The following is a 23,506-nucleotide window of genomic DNA, read 5'->3' as shown; positions in this document are numbered from 1 at the left end:
TATTACGATTTATGGCTGGTGTACACGTATTCAGTTGTTAAGTAGATAACTAAATTACTACCACATCTATCCTCCCCACTCCCATCCTCCCACATCCATCCTTCCCACTCCCATCCTCCCACATCTATCCTGCCCACTACCATCCTCCCCACTACCTTCCTCGCCAACGAAATACACGTCATTTTTACCTATAAATTCAATAATATGATTGGGCTAGAAGCTAGGTTAGGTAACTATGTACTTGCTCTCAAGTCTCAGGTGTCTTTGTGGGCGTGTAAATAAATGTATTGTTTAAGTAAGTTAATTTTATAAAGAAAGTTAGTTTTATTGCTTTTGACATAGTTGTTCAAATATTATTACACGAAAATGAGAAAAATATTTTATTTCTATGCACTGTCTTAATGTCATGTCTACTATATTACTTGCTCTGTGGTCATGTCAACTGATAACAGCTGATATTTACAAAAAGTCAAAACAAAAGCCCGCTGTTTTCTAAAGTTAGCATGATACATAAATTACCTTACCCAATAGTGTAAAATGCTATATAAAAGGACAAGTTTTTGTATAAATAAAAACATATATAGCGCTTGTTCACTATGTAGAAGTTATTGTAGTGATGTTCTTCCTTTGAGTGAAATAAAAATAATCAGAAAACATAAAGAAATTTCGAATGAAGAAACTCCTGAAAAAACTGAATGTCCAAAGGATACTGAAGAGTTTAGGGTCAATGCTGTTAATATACATATGATTTCAAAAAACATCTACAAGCAACTATTCAAGGACACTCCTACTGAAATAGACCCAAATGTTGTTAAAAGGTTAGTTTTAATAAGAAAGTTATAATGAAACTCAATGATTTGCCCAGCTAGAAATCCTATCATTTATTTATTCTACTATAAAAAACCTTTTAATGTTAAACTCAATTCAGAAATTAAACTTAATAATATTGAAGTAAAAAGAAGCTAACTATGTACAAGTATATTATTAAACTGAAACTTTTATTACATCGTCTCAAACTTTTTGGTCTGTGTAGCGCATGTCGCGTGTATCGCGGCAGCCGACCGATACGCGACATGCGCTACACAAAGCAGTGTTCGGAACCGTTCGAACAGTTTCACTTTTACCGTGGTTTCATAAAACCACACAACATTTTTATTTGAAGTTATTTTTTATTTTCAGTTGCCAAGCTCATCTCTTACAGCACGGTATAAATTATAAAGAATATAACAAACTTCCAGATGTTCAATTAAAGTTGCCAGATTTAGAAGGAAAAGATATTGTAGAACATTTTTATAACATCGGAAAGAAGCAATCTGCTCCTTATAAAAAATTGTTAAACGAATTGGCATCAAGAAAGCTGCCAGAATTACCAAAGGTTTTGTATAGATTTTTTAAGTTTCTGCTCATTAAATATATGTACAGTAGAACTCCAATTATCCGAACTCCGACTATCCGAATCCCCGATTATCCGAATCACAAAAAATTGTCCAAAAAAAGTCTAAGTGCGCTATTATTCTTACCCTAACCCATATGGAGAGGATGATGATGATAAAGATGCGTTGTCACTAGAGGAAATAAGAAAAATGATTGCAAAAATATTTAAAACATGTGACAAATTTCATGTTTTTTTCATGTAATTCAATAAAAAAATAGTGCAATATCAAAACGTAGCTTTTATTCTCTCCAATGGCAATATTTTTTTTAAATCCGATTATCCGAATATTTGATTATCCGAATGGGTCCCGGTCCCCATTAATTCGGATAATTGGAGTTCTACTGTATAGATAAATCATTCACTTAACTTAACACATTAATACTTGAAGCAAATTCATTACTGTTTGGAAAATAATATTTTATCAGGGTGTTCCAGAAAGTGGGTGTAATTGTAGTTGCAGATGAAAAGCTTGCATTATTTTAGCATGGGATTGTTTACTTTTATAGCACAGTTACTTCAGTTTAAATAAAAAAATATTTTATAATATTACAGTCATTTCTATTTCCCATTAACAAAATAACACTGAGATGACACTACTATATAATATGGAACACATATTGAATCATTAAAATTTCTTTATTCTAAAGATATGGTTAAAAAGTAAAGGCTGGACAAAATACACACCAGAAGGCCCCAAATCGGTTCCATGCCCATCAGATGATGTCTTGGTTTTTGATGTTGAAGTTTTGATGGCCGCGGGTAAAAGGCCAACCCTGGCATGTGCAGTATCCCCTGATGCATGGTAAGTTAATAGATGCTTTAAGATTTCACATTTAAGCAATTGTAAGCATTTACGCTGATATGTGTCATTTTATAATTTTATGTATAAATTAATTTCATAATCGATCACTACCCGGATTCAGATTACGCTTACTCACAATTATTAACCAAACTATACAGAATTAAAGAAATAAAACATATTATTCCACTTAGTTTTTTTATTTATAAATAAAAAAAACTATATTAAATTCTCTATTATGGTCCTTCGAGCCGGATTTACTTTCTAAATGTTAAAAGATAGCCTTCACTCACCACAGCAATATGCTTTCTAGACTTTCTATTTTAAGGGTATTGACCCTTTAGAATAAAAACTTATACATGTTGAAAATGATAAAGCAAAATTATTGATTACAGGTATAGCTGGGTAAGTGAACCCCTAGCCAGTGGAAAAGTCCATGAAACTTTTAGTGAAGTGAATTACGAAGACCTCATTCCTTTAGAAACAGATGGACACAAGCCATGCGGTGATTTGAGCAGGCCAAGGATAGTAGTCGGACATAATGTGTCGTACGATAGAGCGAAGATTAAAGAGCAGTATTGGTTGGAAAGGACGGGTAATTAATAGTTATTTAATTGTTTATACAGTTCTTCTAAAATACGAATTTATAAGTATTTTTGTGATTGAAAAAAAAAATTATTATTTGTTTCCCAATGACAAACATGCACAATCAGATGTGCAGTGTATTTTTCTATTGTGGGTGGAGATATATGCAACAACTACGAATTTCTAAAGGGCGGTGCTGATAGACTAGAATATTTTACATGTAATACAGAAGGAATTAGCGATTTAAAATTTGATTTAATCGCTTTTCGAACTCGTAACGCAATCTACGACGCAGACGGTAACAACGACAACTTAAAACATGACAATGCTTACATATTTTGCTGTGAGCACCTTGTACAACATGCATACATAATACATATTTTGCTGTAGCACCTTGTACAACATCGACCATTCGTAGGAACGTTATAATCTAGGGAAAATGTTGTAGTTTATACATACCCAGAAATATATTGATGATTTAAATACTGTATCAAGATGTACTGTATGTTTTATAAACAACAAAGTTTAACTTACAGGTGTGCGTTTCATGGACACAATGTCAATGCACACATGTGTGAGTGGGGTGACGAGTTACCAGCGCACAGTGCTGAAGGCGAAGAATAAAGAGCCCGATCCTAGTGACGATGATTGGATTGAAATTAGCTCATTGAATAGTCTTTCCGAGGTACTATCAAATTTTCTAAATTTAGGAATTTTTTTTAAAATTAATTATTATTTTTTCCTAAGTTATAAGATGATATTATGAAAACAATGAATAAATAGCTATTAAGTGTATACCGCCGACTTTCACTATTTTTCTACATTGCGCCTAGCATCAGTTTCGATACCTACTGTTTATGATAAAAATACATAACCTCTTACCTAGGTACATAAGCTCTATTGCGGTAAGGCAATCGACAAGCAAACCCGGGATATCTTCGTAGAAGGCACAATGGAGGACGTACATAATAACTTCCAAACGCTCATGAGTTACTGCGCTGGTGACGTCATCGCTACTCATAACGTACTAAGGGAACTATTCCCGATGTTTCTGGAAAGATTTCCTCATCCTGTTACGTTGGCTGGAATGTTGGAACTGGGTGAGTGGGAAATCTTCATATAATCTGCAAATGAATAAGCTTATAATTTTAATAACTCAGGCCCCGGAATCACAGACACAATAGAAAATCTATTGTGTCGTGGACCGATCGGGCCGTTCGGGGCTCAATGGGTTAATTGCATTTGCTAGAAATCATACAAATATGAAAAGTTGTCTCAGATACATGGCTATATTTTTACTTCAGATTTTTTTAAAGCTATTTGCTGACACTTAACAGGCCTTCAAAGGTGAATCAAAGCTTATCGTACTATTGATGAAATCAGCTATGCCTATTTTATTTTGTATGCATTTTATAATAGTGATAGCGAAATTTATAATAGTGAAATTTGAAATCAATTTTCAGGTACAGCATACTTACCCGTTAATTCCAATTGGACGCAATACATCGACTCAGCAGAAACAGTATTCAATGATTACAAGCTGGAATCTCAACAGTTACTATCCCTGAAAGCAGATGAAGCATGTCGCCTTATGGAGAATAAAGAATACAAAAACGACCTTTGGATGTGGAACGAGGATTGGTCAACTCAAACGTTAAAACTGAAAAAGTCTACGTCGAAAAAGACTGAAATTCATGAAAACGTAAAACCTGATAAACAAACAAAAACTCAGGATAATTTTGAAACGTTAAGTGAAAGTTATATAGAAAATTTGGAAGCAAATTATGGGGAAAAAGTAAAGGTTTCAGAAGAACTAGTCAAAAAGTTTCAATATTTGTACGATTTACGAAGTTCGTTGCCGGTAAAAAGGCCGTATTTAGCCGGATATCCGGCGTGGTATAGGAAACTATGTACAAAGCCAGGGAAGGATCCTGATTGGTCGCCTGGCGCTAATAATATTACGACCAGCATGCAGGTATAAACTTTGATGTCAGACGTTGATTTATAAAAACAATAGAATATCGTATTAAGTACATACGATATTTCATATTCTATTGTTTTTATTAATAATTCATTGTTTAAAAAAATGCCAGAAAATAACTATTGATGAGATATAAAAAAACCGTAAAAGTTATTCAAAATTGCGCAGACACAAAAGCAACTTCTATGAAAGAAAAAGTGGCTCTCTAATAATAATTTTTAATATTCAATGAACTTTAACGTAAATTTGCACATTGTCACAGAATACATAATATGTAGTAGCTAAACGCTAACACTGTGTAAAAAACACTAAAAGCTATCAAATTATCAATAATCCACTTACATTAACACCTAACGAAACTCGTATTCTTTCAGATAACCCCAAAACTTCTTCGTTTATCATGGGAAGGTTACCCTCTCCACTATATCCAGGGAGAGGGGTGGGGGTTTCTCGTCCCCTACAGTAGAACAAGGGCAGATCTAGAGGAAGGGGAAATTCCTTTACCCCTAGAAACCTTATTATCCTCCTGTCCTATAGTTACGTGTAAGGGGACTGAAGTTGATGCCGAATCGTATGTATTGCCGAAAACTGTTGAGGTGGGTGAAATAAAGCTTAGATATTTTTCTGAAAATATATTGTGTTCTGCAATAAATAAATTTAATTCATGGCCAATGGACACTTTCAGTGATTATTGCTTCACATGACAGCTATGGGTATAATTCATGTGGATTTTTTCTGAATCAAACCTATTTCTGGTGGATTATAAGAACCTGTAGAGAAGCTTGAATAATTTTGGAATGTTATTACTTTATTTTACTAGGAGGATCTTGGAAAGCGTGCGTATTTTGCGAGAAAAAGAAAGCTAGAACAAGCGGCAGCAAATCAATACCATGGATTAGGGGTTTGGACCGGCATAGAAATACAAGGTGATAAATCATTCAAGTACAACATTATAAGTTGAATTTGATAGGTATTTAGTTTTATTGCATTCAAATGCTTTATAAATATAATTTTAAAAAAGTAGAAGAATAAATTCTATTGATCTGAGATCACGAGTGGACGAGAGGTCAAGCGTCGCTCCGGAATGGCGAAAGACGCGGATTCGAATCCCAATGAGTGATAGAATTTCTATTATTTAAATTTATCGTTTACAAGATGTATTTTTCATGTATGTATTACATATTTATAAAATACGTTATATTATATTATACAGGATGTTGCCATTTTCTCCGATTGCCACACAAAGATGGCCCTAAGTACAAAGTCGGCAATCCTTTAGCGCGGGATTTCTTAAACATGTTCAGTCAAAACGTTCTGTCAGCGCAGGGAAATGATGCAGAAAAGGTTGGTAAATATAATTCATTTTATTATTTATAGTGACCACACACAAAATAAATGTTTAAATAAGTGTTTCTAAGTAAAGCCGAATTACTTTGAACTCAACATTTTTGTCTAAATTTAAATATTATTATTATTAAACTGTGTGTTAGGTCATACGTGGTTATGACGTAAACCACAAAACGTTTATTTACTTAAACAATCATATACATTACAAAAAATTTCACACTTCATAATTTTCCATACTAGTGGTCCGCCCCGGCTTCGCCCGTGGTACATATTTCGCAATAAAAGGTAGCCTAGGTCCTTTCTCGGGTATCAAAATATCTCCATACCAAATTTCATGCAAATTGGTTCAGTAGTTTAGGCGTGATTGAGTAACAGACAGACAGACAGAGATACTTTCGCATTTATAATATTAGTATGGATTTTACCTATAGTCATATAGTACCCTAAAATTCTAGGTACTAACATACGGTCGCATGATGTCATACTGGCGTAACAACAGAGAGCGAGTCATGGGCCAACAAGTAGTATGGTTACCTGAGGAAATATTGCCGGAACATTTAAGAGGAACATTGAGAAGATATGGTGCGATTATTCCGCAGGTGGTTGTTTGTGGCACGCTTACTAGACGGTATGGGGTATTTATAAACTATATTAAAAAAAAATGAATGAAACATGCAAAAAAAATTCTAATTGAATTAATAAATGTTTGAGTTTGAGAATTTTGCGCTTTCGTGGGGTTTACATTTCGTTTCATGTTTGTATGTATTATAATTAAAAAAAGTAACACTAAAAACTAAAGTTATTTATTTTTCACTTAATGATATTTTCTTTCTCCGATACAAAGCTATATTATTTCTTAGCTTACATCATTTTATGTTTGTTTATTTTTAAAATAAATAAACAATTATTACAGAGCCAGCGAACCAACATGGATGACTGCTAGCAACGCGACGGCAGAACGCATCGGTTCTGAGTTACGCGCGCTCGTGCAAGCGCCGCCGAAGTACCGCTTTGTTGGCGCTGATGTTGATTCTCAGGTATATATAAACTTGGAGGTCTTCCTTATTTCTACAAGTATTTTCAATAAAATTTAAATAATCATTACGATTAATATTTATTTTAGTTCATGTAATCGATGTCACATTTAGTTGCTTTATATCCGTGTTAACATTCCTCACGAAGGCAGCCATACCCGCGTCGTAGGAAGTATTTTTTACTTTTTTTTTTAAAATAAATGTCTCTAAACCTAAGTAAGCAGGATCATCTCAGTGTAATAAGAAGTGTCCGTATAAAGTGAGCAAATTGAGTTGGCGCTACAGCAGCAAGTGGAAGAATTTTAAATAGAGCGCCTCAAAGAACCATGCCTATATTACTGTGATATTACCAGGGGCGGCTCACGACAAAATTGTGTGGGTGTTCACTTGAAATAAAACTACGAAAATACAATAGCGTTATCGGGATAATTAACAAAAAAAAAATACTTATACTTACAGGAAATGCATACGTCTGTCTTTTTTGTGTGAAAACAGATATCTGATTAATTTACCGTTTTTTTGTAGATAATGGATATAATTAAAACAGCCCCGTGTCATGCTATTGCGCGTAAAAGTATTCACTTTATTAAAGATTATCAATTCATAATTATAATATCTCCGAATTTGCGTTCGCGCGCGTAAGCATTCAAGCTGACTAGTGAATAGTGATTGTTTATATAAGAGTGGCAACGTCGCGCAATTGTTGCTGTCGTGCGATGCGGCGGTAATAACGGGCAACGTCGCGTGAGAGCGGCGCGGCGCTCCGTATATGGCTATTTTTCCCTATATATTTTGTTTCACATGCAGGACTGTGGCGAATTTTCTCTTTCACTCTTATTTGATTTTGTATTTAGGTAATGCATATTATGTACTAAATCTTGTTTCATTGGAGCGCAATCGAGAGCTCTGAGCAATAACTCTTTTTTTTTGTAATAACATTTGTAATAAAAATTAGAGATAACTAACAAGCTAGCTTGTTGTATAGGAGCTATGGATAGCCGCGTTGCTAGGCGACAGTGGCACGCAGCTGTGCGGTGGGAGCGCGTTCGGGTGGGCGGTGCTAGCGGGGCACAAAGCGGCTGCTACTGATCTGCACTCGCTGACTGCGCGAGCTGCTAATGTACAAAGGGATCATGCCAAAGTTATTAATTACGCGAGGATTTATGGTACGTGGTGTTTATTAAGGGTTAAAAAGTTTATTTAAATGTCAATAAATATAACAAAATTGAGTGATTATTTGTGTGTGTGTTTCATCTTTAAACTATTCCTTGTTGGAAATAATGAAACAGATAGTGATTTGTAATATACTTAAACATTGATTTTAAAACCAACATTAGAGAAATTTAACCCATTGAGCCCCGAACGGCCTGATCGGTCCACGACACAATTTTCTATTGTATCTGTGATTCCGGGGCCTGAGTTATTAAATAAAAAATAAGCTCACTTTTGTAGAAATCTTCGATAAACAATTGGAAACTAAATAAACCCAGAACGTTGAACGTTATTTACAGGAGCCGGACAAAACTTTGCAGAACGATTGCTAAAACAATTTAACCCCACTATGACAATATCGGAAGCAAAGAGCAAAGCCGCCAAAATGTTCACCACTACGAAAGGTAGAAGAGTGTATACATTGAAGAAAAAATATATGTTGGGACTTATGGATGAAGATATTGAAGATCAGGTTTGGTTATAAATATAAAATTGCATATCTACACTTTACAGCAACGAAAAAATATACCGAACGGTTTTGTCAGTGTAATAGGTAATCATAAAAGTTCTATAAATTACCTACTTCCAAATATAATTTTCCTCTAAAAACATGAATGAAGATTAAAACACAATTTTGAATGTGTTACAAAGAAAATATGATGAGGCTAAAACTTAATAAAAAATGATTTGGTACACTAATCATAAAACTATATTTTTAGTTGATTAACTGTAAATACGACAATATGTCTGGAAAACTTTTCATAAAACATGTTTTATTTTCACATAGAAAGTTGAGATGACGTCATATCAAGCGACACGCTTAGCCAAAATGAGCGGCAAACAAGTTGACGACATGTTCGAGAGGCCCCGCTGGGTGGGCGGCACTGAGTCGTGCATGTTCAACAAACTTGAAGATATTGCGGGTAGATATATATTTTTATTTTGTGATGTTTTTTTATAATGTGAATCAGTTGTTGTGTCAAGTTTGAGAATAATCAGTAACAATTTTGTTTAGATTGAGGTGTTCTTTAAAAATAACATTGAAATGCATATCTTTTGTTTTCTTTTGATATTTCCGTTTGTCTCTATTTATTTCAAATAATTTTAATTACATATGTACAATAACGTAAAACGTTAAAAAGAGTTTAAATCGCATAAAAAAAAGACGTGTGGCACTCAGGGACTGCCACGGTAAAGCTATTGCATAGCATGCCTTCAAGCCACACCTCCGAGCCCGTCGGAGTGGGGAGCGTGAGGTTTTTTCGTTACGGAATTTCTCGGTCCCCGCGCTCAAGGCCCGTGATAGAAGCTATGCAATAGCTTAAAAATATATAAGTATGTTAAAAAATTTAAATTGCGTATCTACTCTTTCACAGACTCCGTAGAACCAAAAACGGCATTTCTCGAAGGCCGATTATCCCGTGCGCTAGAACATAGCGCGGGACGGTGGGGGGGGACTCGGCTCAACTGGGCGGTACAGAGCGCAGCTGCTGACTTCCTGCATCTCATGCTCGTTAGCATGACGCACTTGGCACCGAAAGCTAGGTGCGAATTATATTCATACTTGTACAGTAAGATTCACGAAAGATGACTACGGCGCAGAAGGCATATTTTAGGTCCCTATGGAGGTGCGAGGTGAGGCGCGGGCGGATTTAATTTTAAATAAATAAAAAATAAATTATTTAACCAACATTAAAATGTTATTTTGTCTTAAGTCTTTTCTTCATGAGTGAACGTGCGCAGGCGGCCGCCATTTGTGGTCATCTTTCGTGAGTCGTACTGTACATAGATGGTATATATACAGTCCAAAATTGCATTTCTCGAAGTTAATCGAGTTGATGCTTGGCAGCACGCCTGGCGCCAAAGGCCAGGTGCGAATGATGTTGACACTTGTGAATAGATGATAAAGAAGTTAAATTTCTCGAAAGGTGTTTATACCACGTGATGAAATATAACACGAGATGACGACACTTACCGATAATATTGCTTTTTTAAAACTTTTTGATGTTTCATTCAGTTAGTTTTGGCAACAGTCTCGCATCATTTATTCCATTTTTTAGCAAAATTGTGACAAACATACTGGAAATAATGTATGTCCTTATTATCTCTGCAACATTCTGGAAATAATTTATGTTCTTATTATCTCTGCTTAGTATAGAAAAACAATTAATTATACTTTAAATTTTCAGATTCTGTCTGAGTTTCCATGATGAAGTGCGCTACTTAGTGCCTGATGAACATAAATACGAAACAGCGCTTGCTCTACAAATCACCAATTTATTTACGAGAGCATTTTGTTCCCAAAGGTTAATTTACTCACATTTTATTTTAATTTATGATATTTAACTATTTCCAAATTGTTCATGAATCAATGCCAATGCTTGAAAAAAAAATCTTATTTTTTTTTTGTTTTTGCAGAGTCGGTATAAAGGATTTACCATTATCTGTTGCCTTCTTTACATCTGTTGAAGTGGATCAAGTTTTACGAAAGGAATCAAATTTAAGCTGTACGACACCTTCTAATCCGCACGGCTTAGAAAATGGATATGGCATACCGAATGGAGAATCATTGACGATATTCGATGTACTTGATAAGTGTAAAATAAATAAGGAATAAAGATGTGTATTTTTATTAAAAGGGTCTGGAATTATTTTTTCTATACATATGTATATAGCTTTTTTTGATCACCTTTACCTCATTCACTATACGAACAGCTGTGAAGTGTGAGCCGAGCTCTGAGCTGTCATCATCTACACTACACAAGCGGGCACTCGCATTTCTAGATGGCGAACGCCGCGCCGAACCGATAATCCACTCTTTCACACGCAGATTTATCCTCCGTGATCTGCCGAACGACGATTACCACGCCTATGAATGGTAACCATTAATATAGCAATCATATAAGAGTTTCTTACCTTTTCATACTGTTAATTTAGAACGCATTTTTATAATTTGTGACAGTGACATAGAAAGTTGACATATTATTATTGTCAAATAATTTTGAGGTTATACAACATAAACAACGCGATTCACAAGTTTTAATTTTGTAATAATTCAATATTTTTTGTAATTATTTATACAAGTTTAGACATTTATGTGTGTAATACACAGAAAATTAAACTATGTCGAAAGTAAATAAACGGAAACATGTAATGAACGAGACTCTGTGGGACGACTATGAGTTGCCCAAAGAAAATCAGAGTATTGTAAAAGTTTTAAGAAGTAGAGGAAATAACTTACACGAGGTAAGAAAATCATATATTGTTTGCTTGATTTATTTATTTATGTAACATGCAATTAATCAATCTATTCAGGTATGTAGTACACATCTGAAATTGAAATGTTATTTTTCAATTTTATCTTCACAGATTACTACACCAAGTGGAGAAGAATATCTAGTATCTATGCCCACAAAATTTAGGAAGAATATTTGGGTGAAGCGAGGAGATTACATCCTCGTTGAACCAATTGCAGAAGGAGACAAAGTGAAAGCGGAAATCGTCAAAATAATGAACAAGGATTCTATAAAATATTATAAAGAAAATAAAGTTTGGCCTAAGGAGTTTGACGATGTTAAAAAGGATGATAATACTAACAATGGTGATGGTGATAGTGATGATGATTTGTTTGTGAACACTAATAGAGTTCAAATGCAAACTTATGATAGTGAAAGTGACTCTAGTGACACAAGTGAGAGTGATGATTGTGACAATAGTGATAGAAAATAAAATGTACTATTAATTTATAACTTTTATTTGTTTAACAATAATGAGATCATTTTTTTAATTGTACACATATATAAGATTTTGAATATACTTTTCTATAGGTAAAAGATTCTCTATTAGATAGGTACCCTTTATAAATACTCTACAATTAGATAAACAATAAAATAAAACACGTATAAAGCTTGTAAAAACAAAATTTCTAAACATACAGAGTATACATACATCTAAACATAAAATATATTATGTAATAAAAGATAATTTTTTTCATAACATTTCATATAAATCAGTATGATGGCAATTTATAAAATTTCATAACAAGAATGATTATAATTATAGAGAAAGCTTAAATTTGTATTCAATAGTGTTACTTAATACACATGTTTTTCAAAATTAAGTAAATTTTTGTACCATCTTAACACAGATCTGATCACAGATCCAATGAATGAGTTCACACCCTTATACAATAGAATAATTTTATAAAGATTTAGTTCCCTCAGATTGGAAAACATGTGGAAATGCTAATGGAAAATGTACATGGTATTTAAGGCCTTATTCATGGGTTATTTATCTATATTTTCCTACACACCACTATAAACTAATTTATTGAATATATTATAGACACCAGAGAGAAAATACTTTACTACACTACCTTACTACCTTATCCAATTTCCTGCAAGTCTATAGTTAGATATGGCTACCCCCTACAAATTTAAACTTATTATTTAATATCTGCATCTACATCATCTGTCATTATATGCTCATAAATACTTTTAATCAGCTCTACTGACTTCACCATTGCCCAACCTTCCGTCTTTGTTATTAGTTTTGCTTGGCCATCCTTAATGAATTCTAAAGTCAAATTTTTCAATGTTTTTGCCGAATGTAAATCTGCTAACTGTAAGGTTTCAATTGCATTGTTCACTGTAAGTTTCTTGTGTAAAGCCTCTTCACACAAACTCTTAAGTCGGCCAAGCTGATAATAGTCAGCAGCAGCCAATAGCTTTTCAGGTATCTCATCGACTCTTGGGGCTCTATCACTGTAAATAAAAGTCAGAACTTCTCTCAATACTTCCGACTCTAGTGGCGATTCAAGAACGTTTGTTATACATTCAGTAGTGTTATGTTCAAAGTGAGCCTTTAAAACCAAACTACGACTGGCCAATACAGCTTTGTGTACTTTGAATTCATTTCCTTCTGCACACTTTATAACCACATCTGAAAATAAGCCATTATTCAAGAGGCTTTCAAAATCATCACTGAGTTGGGCCTCGGGCACATGTGCTCGGTCAACTTTTATGTCATTTGTCACCATGAACTGAAATTTGAGGCGAAGACTGCCATCGCTCAAGAGGAATGTATCACGCCCATCATAACTTACAATATCACGTTTATATAGTGTTGCTAGGTATTGCCATTTATTGGCTTGTACTGTGTGGTATTCTTTTATCACAATTGATCGCTCTTCAAATCTCTTTAAGCATATGGTAAGTATTGATTTGAGAAATACTGGTATAGGTGATAAGTAATATATCTCGATTATATCATTGAATCTGCCCAGAAATTGCATTTTTAATTGAAATTTCGAATTTGCTAAATCACCAGCTTTATCTTTTGGATTTTCTGTCCGAAATTCTCGGGATGTTTTAATTTCTAATAAGGTTTCAAAACATGGTACTGTCCAAATAATAGTGTTTATTTTTGTTTGACCTTCCGTTCGAATTGTATAATTCACATTCGACATTTTAATAATCTCAAAGGAAACCCAATTTATTTAACAAGAAATAAATATACTTGTAAATTTTTGTTTTTTTGTGTACAGCGCTTTTTTAAGATGTTCCCCAAATTTACATACACATATTGATATAGCTGGTTAGTGGTTGTTTTACACTTTAGTCCCTTTTATTTACTAACAATCTACTGATATACAAATCGCACCTCAAAATTCAAAACTAAAAAACTGCAAAACTCAAATTTCAAAAATGCAAATTGCAAATTATAGGTAATCATAGATTACAGAAACAATAAATGACAAGTGACAACTGGAACCGGAACTGATATAAGATGGCTGTTTTCCAATTACAGAGCATAATGCGACTCAGTGCCGCACAATGCCGAATTATGCTGATGCTTAATTGGAACGTGAAACGCACCAGCGTTGCGCTAAGTTCAGTGTTGAAAAAAAAAATATTCATAGAGTTAGCAATAACCCACACAATAACCTCATTAATGTGTAAATAAAGTGGTATACATAATAATTGTTTGAAAAATGTTTACGGTTATTTTAAGTAATTTGGATTTTAATTATTTCATTACCATTTTTTTCAATGTTTGTACCTTCATCCATACTTATATTTATTTTTTTAACACAATTTGAATTAACTTTGATTATAAATTTATAAAGAATAGAAAAAATTCGATCACGAGGCGGGACCGAATTTTTTCTATTCTTTATAAATTTATATTTATAAAGCATTTGAATACCATAAAACCAAAAATATAAATTTAACTTTGATTATTTCGAAAAAACTACAATGAAACGAAAGCTTTAAAATTTTTTCCTACAATTAATAATTTTACTAACGATAAATCGATTGCACGCATCAATTCACGCGCATTACTTTTTAACCGACTTCAAAAAAAAGGAGGAGGTTATCAATTCGGCCGGTATGTTTTTTTTTTTTTTTTTTTTTTTTTATGTATGTACACCGATTACTCCGTGGTTTCTGAACCGATTTACGTGATTCTTTTTTTGTTCGATGCGGGATGGTGTCGAATTGGTCCCATAAAAATTTTATTCGGATAGGCCCAGTAGTTTTTATTTTATGAGCATTTTTGTCTGTATTTGTAAATGTTGCAAGTGCAAGTTTGAAGTCGGTTGTTTTTAACGCAGTTATTGACTTGTTCTAGTGCTCGATTGTGCGAAGCGTTGCTGTAGTTGGAACATTCAACGTTAAGCATTATGCCGCTTAATCCGCAATGCGCTCTAGTGCTGTAATTGGAAAACGGGGGATATTTTTATATGTATTCTTTTTCAATATGTAATTCATATGTAATTCATAATTGTCTTCAGGTAGGTAATAAAAAAAAATGAATATTGCATAATTTCAGTTTTGCACGATTTATTACCGTGGATAAATCCCTTTAAAATATGATTATGGATTTTATTGTGATAGCATTATCTATATTCGGCAATCCTACGTTAAAAAAAAAAAAAAAACAAATAAAAGTCGTATGTCAAAGTGAAAATTGAAAAGACAAAAGTCAATATTTCAATAACTTGATCGTCATCGCTGTATTTATTGTTTTGAAGATTGATAATATCTTCATTGATATTTTGATATGAAATCAACGTTTTATGTGTAATCTTATCTTAACTATAATTTGTGTTTGATTGTGGAATAATCGTTCAATTTCGTTTTTATCAGCCTATCGTAATGTAATGTCTGTCAATTCACTAAAGCGGAACAGTGAACGGGGGAGATAATTTATTGTTAATTCCTTTCAGCTAGTTTTTAACCGACTTCAAAAAAAAGGAGGAGGTTATCAATTCGGCCGGTATGTTTTTTTTTTTTTTTTTTTTTTTATGTATGTACACCGATTACTCCGTGGTTTCTGAACCGATTTACGTGATTCTTTTTTTGTTCGATGCGGGATGGTGTCGAATTGGTCCCATAAAAATTTTATTCGGATAGGCCCAGTAGTTTTTATTTTATGAGCATTTTTGTCTGTATTTGTAAATGTTGCAAGTGCAAGTTTGAAGTCGGTTGTTTTTAACGCAGTTATTGACTTGTTCTAGTGCTCGATTGTGCGAAGCGTTGCTGTAGTTGGAACATTCAACGTTAAGCATTATGCCGCTTAATCCGCAATGCGCTCTAGTGCTGTAATTGGAAAACGGGGGATATTTTTATATGTATTCTTTTTCAATATGTAATTCATATGTAATTCATAATTGTCTTCAGGTAGGTAATAAAAAAAAATGAATATTGCATAATTTCAGTTTTGCACGATTTATTACCGTGGATAAATCCCTTTAAAATATGATTATGGATTTTATTGTGATAGCATTATCTATATTCGGCAATCCTACGTTAAAAAAAAAAAAAAAACAAATAAAAGTCGTATGTCAAAGTGAAAATTGAAAAGACAAAAGTCAATATTTCAATAACTTGATCGTCATCGCTGTATTTATTGTTTTGAAGATTGATAATATCTTCATTGATATTTTGATATGAAATCAACGTTTTATGTGTAATCTTATCTTAACTATAATTTGTGTTTGATTGTGGAATAATCGTTCAATTTCGTTTTTATCAGCCTATCGTAATGTAATGTCTGTCAATTCACTAAAGCGGAACAGTGAACGGGGGAGATAATTTATTGTTAATTCCTTTCAGCTAGTTTTCGACAAATGTAATTAGCTGTTCATTATGGAGGATTACAAGTTTTTATTTAAAGTAGTGCTCGTTGGAAACGCAGGTGTAGGCAAAACATGTTTAGTGCGGAGATTTACGCAAGGACTATTTCCTCCAGGTCAAGGTGCTACAATCGGTGTTGATTTTATGATTAAAACTGTTGAAGTCGATGGAGAGAAAGTAAAGGTGAGTTCACTTGAATCGAAATATTTGGTAATCCGCTTCCATATATGGGTGGATCCTTTAGAGGAAACAAGGTTCAAGTTTTGAAACCAATACAAATTATTATTATGCTACATGTATGACCATAAAGGTTGGACACAAATTCAGCATATTGTATTTGTTGTACTGGCTCTAATAGTGACTAATTAATTAAACTAGTAATTAGAATTTATTGGAAAGATGTAAATTGTATTTTCACACTTATAACAATAATATGAATTGGATTGATTTCATTTATATATTGCTAAATATTATGGTTTCATTGTTAGATAGTTGGTCTAATAAAGTAAAGAAAGAATTTCCCATAGAATTGAATACAAAGATATTTATGGAAATAAATAGTTCAAACAGCTTTTTTAATTTCCTTCCAGAATGTTTAAATTGTAAATTATAAGGATCGAACATGTATTAAGTTTTAATTATGTACACAATTTGATATCTTCAACATTCTATATTAAAGCATTCTTCAAAAATTTCATACCTAGTAGAATGTGAATGGAAATTATTGGTAGAATGAAATTACAGAAAGACTTTTTCAAAATTTATAATACTACACAATGTGATATATTATTATGATTAATGAATTGGAAATTTATTCCCAAATTTTGTAATGTACTTGGACTTTAAATTCTATTAATTAAACAATTTTAGCTACAAATATGGGATACAGCAGGGCAAGAGAGATTTCGTTCAATCACACAGAGCTACTATAGATCAGCTCATGCTCTTATTCTTGTGTATGATATATCTTGCCAACCCACATTCGACTGTCTGCCGGATTGGCTCAGGGAAATAGAAGAATACGCTAATAATAAGGTGCTGAGGATATTAGTCGGTGAGTTACTTTCTATCTATAAAGTATAAACATACTAATACTGTATGCATGAAACTTGCTCATAATATGACATTATTATAATTATATTATATAATAATGTTTGTTACTACATGCAAGATGCAAGAACAAAATAAAGTTTGAATAAAGACAGCACACAATTGTACTGTAGTTCGAATTGAAATTAATCTAGATAGAAAATTTTGATGTACATATTATTTTGATAATACCATGCAATCGAGATTTAATACTTGAATTTGTTGCAATGTCAGCATTCAGAATGGACATCAAATCAAAATCGTAATAGAATTTGTCAATTGAATGGAATCAAAATAGAATCAAATTTAGTGGTATAAGGTTCCAGATCTGTTTAAAATTCTCTATTATTATTTCTTTATCACTAAACTAGCGGTCCGCCCCGGCTTCGCCCGTGGTACATATTTCGCAATAAAAGTTAGCCTATGTTCTTTCTCAGGGTCTAAAGATTATCTCTGCCAAATTTCATCAAAATCGGTCCAGTAGTTTATGCGTGAAAACCATACATACATACATACATACATACAAACCTTTCCTCTTTATAATATTAGTATAGATAGATACAAAGCTATAATTTTTTGTATTCAATGTGTCATCAGGTAATAAAACTGATAGAGAAGATAGAGAAATACCAAGACATATTGGTGAAGACTTTGCGCAGCGCCATGGGATGTACTTTCTGGAGACCTCAGCGAAGGAGGCGGAAAATGTTGAGCGACTTTTTATGGAAATTGCAGTGGAATTGATGGAAGTAAGTTTAGTAATTTTTTTCTCACACATTTTTTTTAATGACTTGCAATGTATGTGAGTATGTTGTGATATCATCAATGTAGTGAAACCTTTTGGGTTCCAGAAATTTAAATAGATGTAACAAAAGTGTAATATAAAAAAAGACGTGTGGCACTCGGTAAACTGCCGCGGTAAAGCTATTGCATGCTATGCCTTCAAGCCACACCTCCGCGCCCGTCGGAGTGGGGAGCGTGAGGTTTTTTCGTTGCGGAATTTCTGGATTCGGTCCCCGCGCTCAAGGCCCGCGATAGAAGCTATGCAATAGCTTAATATAACTTTTGACTTTATAGTGGACTTACAATTGTAATGCACCATGGCACCATGGCAAGTAAAATGTTGAATGTAATTAAACAAATTAAATTTGTCTATTTCAGCAAGCAAAATGCAAGGAGTTGCCAAAATACGATGGAAGCTTAGGACCAATAAATGGCAAATCGTCATCCATTGGTGATTCTTCCTGCTGCTTTAGGTCGTAGATAACCTAACGAATTTATCTCAATGATATTACTAACTGTGTATGAGATTATATTTTATAAGCAATCATTTGTAGCGATTAAATGTATGATAAAAACAACATATCTTGCAATTACATAACAATTTAGCGTAGGGACAAGTTACATAATGTACTGAAATTTTGTTTATTATACATAAATGTTAGATAATTACGGAATTGATCTCAATGCATGTTAAAGTTTTATTTACGCGTTATTGTGAAAACTGAATTACCTGTCGTTTTAAGACGGTTGTGTAGCTGTTAAATTTTAGCCATCTTTCATGTCAGTGAATGACAATATATTTGCTTAATTGCATTTGTCCTTATTTCTTGATTCAGGTAAACATTGTTTTTCAAATACCCGCCAGTGATAATAGCAGGTTGTAAATGAAATATTGCAAGGTGATTGTTGACCTTTTATTGTTAAATGAGAAATACATAGAAATTGGGATTACTAGAAATAAGGTCTAGGTTATTTTTTCTTCTTGTACCTATTGTTTGTATATACATGTGTTTGTCGTTCTTAAATATTATTAGCAGACTTGACGACGGTTCATCAGAAAAAATCAGTTTGATAATTATTCTACAATTGATTGCTTTATAAAGTTCTTACTGTTAATTATTATATTTGTAGAACTTAACATTCCATTTGCTTGTAAGAATAATGGATTTGTCAAAATGTCATACTTGGGCTTATTTTTTTTTGTCGATATTAGAGCGAGCGCGCACGAGCAACTTTGTCTCCGCAACTTTTTTGTCTCCGCAACTATTTTGTCTCTCCAACCTATGGGCTAGTATGAAAGTGCGCGCACGTAGCGACGCAACTCCCCATACAAATTGATGGGAGAGACAAAATAGTTGCGGAGACAAAGTTGCTCGTGCGCGCTAGCTCTTAGTCGCATAGTAAACTTGTTTCACAAATAATGAGGTTTCTAGTAAAAGTATTGTGTTCATTTCATTATGTGCTTCTTATGTATATATAATTTATATTAATAACCTAATGCATATCATAAATTCATGCCCTTTTGACAGAGCCATTACTTAGTTGTCGCGATTTATGTTAATCAATGTTAGGTATAAGTAGGCACGCGAAATTGTGACTTAGATGATGTAGGCAATTTTTTAGTACTTTTTAAAATGCATTGGTTATTCCATAGATAAAAAAATAGTTAAAAATTGATAGTAATACATTTAATCGTAGGTTGCTACTAATCTATTGTACCTATATAGCTTATTTTTTGTTGAGGGTAGATCTCATTGTTTTATTTCAATTGCAATTTTATTATTCTTACCGGAAATATGCGTATTAGTAATAAAGGATAACCTTCGATTATTATTAGACGCAGTTATAAATAATTAAAGTTTACATTGTACTAGATAATTGGTGTAAAGTTGATTAGACGTTGTGAAATGATATACAGGGAAAATGGAACAGATTTTTCGTAATTGTAAAGGTTTTGAAGGCTACAAACTAGTAAATTTATGTTTTGTTCCTATTGTAAAGATAACTAAATACATTTTTCCTGTGAACGTTTACAGTTTGATCCTTTATGTAATTGAAAAGACAACGATCCAAAATAATAGAAATTTTTACAGTAGGAACGGAACTTAAACGGTTCTTGTAATATTACAACAGATATAGGATCGGATTATAGACTAAGGTATCATAAAATTGGAAGGAAATGGGTTTGAAAATTTTTGGCACACCTACTGTCCGCCATTTTGATGAACATTTTTTGCGTGTCTGTAGCAATCGAAATATACAAATTTAGTAGTGCGACGCAAAATCGAAAAAAAAAAAAATCAAAATGGCGGACAGTAGGTGTGCCAGGCTCCATACAAAAATTTTCAAACCCCTTTATTCATATTTCCCAATTTACATTTCACTTCATAAAGCTACCGTCTATCGCGGTAAAATTAACGAAATTCACTCCATAATTACTCCGTTTACTATTTTTACAAAATCGTGGAATAAATGGGCGTATTTATTTACATTTTAATGGTCAGGGTTTTAACAGAAGCTTTATTTTATCTTGCGATTAATTTAAGTACAGTATTTGTTAATATTTTATGGTCACAGTAATGTAAATTGAGAATCATTTTAATGAATTTGTGATGTTTTCTTAAAATGTTACGTTACTGGTGCTTTTAAGTATATAAGCTTTTTTATAAAAATGGAAGAGAAACAAATGAAAATTGAATTGAACAAAAAAGACAAATTTTAAGTTATATATTCAGATATTCAACGAACACAAGCACGGGCACAAGGATGTAAACATGTTGTTTGTGCACGCGTCCGAACGTACCATAAACATTTCATAAGACGGCCTCGGAGGTTATTCAAAACTAGATTTTTTCCCGTACCTAACACTAGATCACCCTTATCTAAATTCTTATCCAATGACTAATGACACGATCGGTAATTCGATTTTATAAATCCATTGATGCATAACATGTGTTCTGAAAAAATTGTTTATTTCTTTTTATATTACTGTGGTCGTTGTTCATGTGTTAATAGTATTTTATATTATTGTTAATTTTTAACATTAAATGTTGTATAATTATAATGTTTCAATATTAGTTTTGGTAAATTACGATTTAATTATTTATGGATTTAAATGGTATAGTAACTGGTTTGAAACTTGATTAAATTCATTTGCGATAAGTACATTAAGAACTGTAGTTATATTTACCGAAAGTACTACATATTTTCATCGTAAAATACCTTATTCATCGACTAACTTTCTTACTGTAGGTACTTAGTAGAATATTTTTATGTTTTATAAAAAAAAAATTGTATAATGTATACAATGGGCATAATGATTTTTAACCATCACATTTACTTATTTCGTTTTTGGTGTTCAATAACTTTGCTTGGTGTTGTTTTAAAGACTTCTATAACTAATATAATGTTAGGTAATAGCATTTAATTCTGTTTTTATCAAAAACCTATATTTAAATAATTATATACAAATAATGTAACGGTGGTTTTATATTACGATTAGTTGAGTGTACAACTTGTGTAGTTGTGTATGTAAGAAAGTACTGGCCCAAAACTGCGCAGAAGTTAAAAGTAAGGTACAGTACGATTCAAACTTAATGGCGGCTCGGAACATCGTACGATCCGATGCGCATAAAACAGTTTTAGGTATGAGCGGGACGTTAAGGGAAGCGTAGCGTTCAATACTCTATTGAACGCTACGCTAACAGAAAGCCACTTGACTAGGGGGGCTGTGCGCACCCGCACTCGCACCTGCACCTAACTTCCGAACCGCCATTAAGTTTGAATCTAACTGTACCTGATTAATTGTATGCAGTACCTCAATAAATCACTTGCACATTGCACTCAGCGCTACATTTGGATCACGGTTTGAAGTTACCGCAATCTTTCCCTCCCTCCTATCTCTATAGGTATATGCCCATGATAATGTTAATATGAACGATGTTATCAATACCATCTTAGGTATAGGTTTTTGATAAATCGGATATTATTTTATGATGGTTCTACTTCGTGCAATGGCGCTTGGTTGGTTGGTCTTTATTAATGTTTGTTGTAAATTGTTCTTTAACATTTATTCATTGACGCTTATTGTTATTTGTAAATATTTTAAGTGATACGTTTGCATATTTTATTTATTTCTTAATTTCACTTCCTATATGTGTGCTATTTTTGAGGTGACCGAAGAACTGATAATGTTTTATAAAAAAAATAATAATCAACAATAATTATTAATAATAACAATACTTTATTCAATCACAAATTCAAAAAACTTTTACATTATTATTTTTTTTTATTTAAAATTAATATTGTTTTAATTGTATAAACGTAAACCAAATTTACATTTGTTCAAATAATTTACTTCTTTTTTTATTTTTATACATTGTGTTTAAATTAATTTTTGACCATGTGATGTCTACACTACCTAAAGCATGATTTTTTTTTGTAATTCCTAACAGATCTGATGTAATAATTATTATTATAATTTGTGTCATTTATAATAGAAAGTAAACATCACCAAAGAAATTGAATTATTGTAATACTCGCAATTAATAAAGGATATCACTTTAATGTGTCTTTTCTTTCATACTTATCTGGTTTTTAGAACTTGCACATAATCCATGGTACTATTATAATATATTCTGTGGTAGAGTGATTTTAAAACCTTAATATTTCAATCTTTCTCTATTATTAGTACATAACTACATAATCTTTATCTGTACTAATATTATAAAGCTGAAGAGTTTGTTTGTTTGAACGGGCTAATCTCAGGAACTACTGGTCCGATTTGAAAAATTCTTTCGGTGTTATATTTCCCATTTATCGAGGAAGGTTATAGGCTATATTATATCCGCGCGGCACAGCTAGTAAAATAATATATAAATTATTATATTATGTTTCTCGGTTCCATAATACTCGGGTACCACCAGAAGGACGGTACCCGGACCTTTGGAAGGCTTACGTGGGGACACGGATCCAACACGCAGAGGCCTTTTCAAGAATTTTACTGTGTTGGGACTTGGGGGACACCAGCCGCAGCTCCCTTCGAAGATAAAATTGATTCATTAATATGAAGGAAAGAAAATAGTTTCATTGGTCATTAAT

At 32.8% G+C, this 23,506-nt stretch overlaps 4 protein-coding genes across 5 annotated transcripts; 3 read left to right on the top strand and 1 right to left on the bottom strand.

Annotated features, from left to right (window-relative positions):
* The first annotated feature begins 443 nt into the window (after positions 1-443).
* PolG1 (DNA polymerase gamma, catalytic subunit tam) lies at positions 444-11,031 on the top strand. The gene is made up of 18 exons (XM_089711539.1): positions 444-818; positions 1,180-1,375; positions 2,083-2,237; positions 2,630-2,829; positions 3,356-3,504; positions 3,706-3,919; positions 4,283-4,794; positions 5,175-5,396; positions 5,621-5,726; positions 6,014-6,144; positions 6,603-6,775; positions 7,061-7,184; positions 8,167-8,347; positions 8,693-8,865; positions 9,181-9,316; positions 9,770-9,938; positions 10,583-10,699; positions 10,812-11,031. Exons 1-18 carry the CDS (start codon positions 538-540, stop codon positions 11,008-11,010), a joined length of 3,438 nt encoding a protein of 1,145 aa, XP_089567665.1. The 5' UTR covers positions 444-537; the 3' UTR covers positions 11,011-11,031.
* A 363-nt stretch (positions 11,032-11,394) lies between these two features.
* On the top strand, positions 11,395-12,251 carry LOC149476759 (putative RNA-binding protein EIF1AD). Its single transcript, XM_089711541.1, has 2 exons — positions 11,395-11,639; positions 11,763-12,251. Exons 1-2 carry the CDS (start codon positions 11,517-11,519, stop codon positions 12,120-12,122), a joined length of 483 nt encoding a protein of 160 aa, XP_089567667.1. The 5' UTR covers positions 11,395-11,516; the 3' UTR covers positions 12,123-12,251.
* A 136-nt stretch (positions 12,252-12,387) lies between these two features.
* Positions 12,388-14,140, bottom strand: LOC149476758 (speckle-type POZ protein-like). Its single transcript, XM_089711540.1, has one exon. The coding sequence runs from the start codon at positions 13,858-13,860 to the stop codon at positions 12,838-12,840; it is 1,023 nt and encodes a 340-aa protein (XP_089567666.1). The 5' UTR covers positions 13,861-14,140; the 3' UTR covers positions 12,388-12,837.
* Positions 14,141-16,232: 2,092 nt separating this feature from the next.
* Rab30 (RAS oncogene family member Rab30) lies at positions 16,233-19,256 on the top strand. Of its 2 annotated transcripts, XM_089711254.1 has the most exons (5): positions 16,233-16,367; positions 16,514-16,717; positions 17,405-17,588; positions 18,221-18,372; positions 18,785-19,256. In XM_089711254.1, the coding sequence occupies exons 2-5, from the start codon at positions 16,547-16,549 to the stop codon at positions 18,884-18,886; spliced, it is 609 nt and encodes a 202-aa protein (XP_089567380.1). In that variant the 5' UTR covers positions 16,233-16,367; positions 16,514-16,546; the 3' UTR covers positions 18,887-19,256. The 2 variants fall into 2 exon arrangements, with proteins under 2 accessions (XP_089567380.1, XP_089567379.1); XM_089711253.1 differs by having other exon boundaries at positions 16,239-16,717.
* The last annotated feature ends 4,250 nt before the right edge of the window (positions 19,257-23,506 follow it).

This window comes from Colias philodice, chromosome 26 (genome assembly GCF_061535455.1).
Source record: "Colias philodice isolate Cphi_HAF_F1 chromosome 26, ilColPhil1 Martin Lab GWU primary, whole genome shotgun sequence".
In the NCBI taxonomy this organism is placed as follows: domain Eukaryota; kingdom Metazoa; phylum Arthropoda; class Insecta; order Lepidoptera; family Pieridae; genus Colias; species Colias philodice.
The sequence above is the reverse complement of the archived record's forward strand: the minus strand, read 5'-3'. Positions and strand labels throughout refer to the sequence as shown.

Coding starts and splice junctions, on each gene's coding strand:
- PolG1 (XM_089711539.1), top strand. CDS start 538: ATGCTATATAAAAGGACAAGTTTTTGTATAAATAAAAACATATATAGC. Junction 3,505..3,705: donor CATTGAATAGTCTTTCCGAG/GTACTATCAAAT, acceptor CCTCTTACCTAG/GTACATAAGCTCTATTGCGG. Junction 7,185..8,166: donor GCGCTGATGTTGATTCTCAG/GTATATATAAAC, acceptor CTTGTTGTATAG/GAGCTATGGATAGCCGCGTT.
- LOC149476758 (XM_089711540.1), bottom strand. CDS start 13,860: ATGTCGAATGTGAATTATACAATTCGAACGGAAGGTCAAACAAAAATA.
- LOC149476759 (XM_089711541.1), top strand. CDS start 11,517: ATGTCGAAAGTAAATAAACGGAAACATGTAATGAACGAGACTCTGTGG. Junction 11,640..11,762: donor GAGGAAATAACTTACACGAG/GTAAGAAAATCA, acceptor TTATCTTCACAG/ATTACTACACCAAGTGGAGA.
- Rab30 (XM_089711254.1), top strand. CDS start 16,547: ATGGAGGATTACAAGTTTTTATTTAAAGTAGTGCTCGTTGGAAACGCA. Junction 16,718..17,404: donor TCGATGGAGAGAAAGTAAAG/GTGAGTTCACTT, acceptor AAACAATTTTAG/CTACAAATATGGGATACAGC. Junction 17,589..18,220: donor GGTGCTGAGGATATTAGTCG/GTGAGTTACTTT, acceptor ATGTGTCATCAG/GTAATAAAACTGATAGAGAA.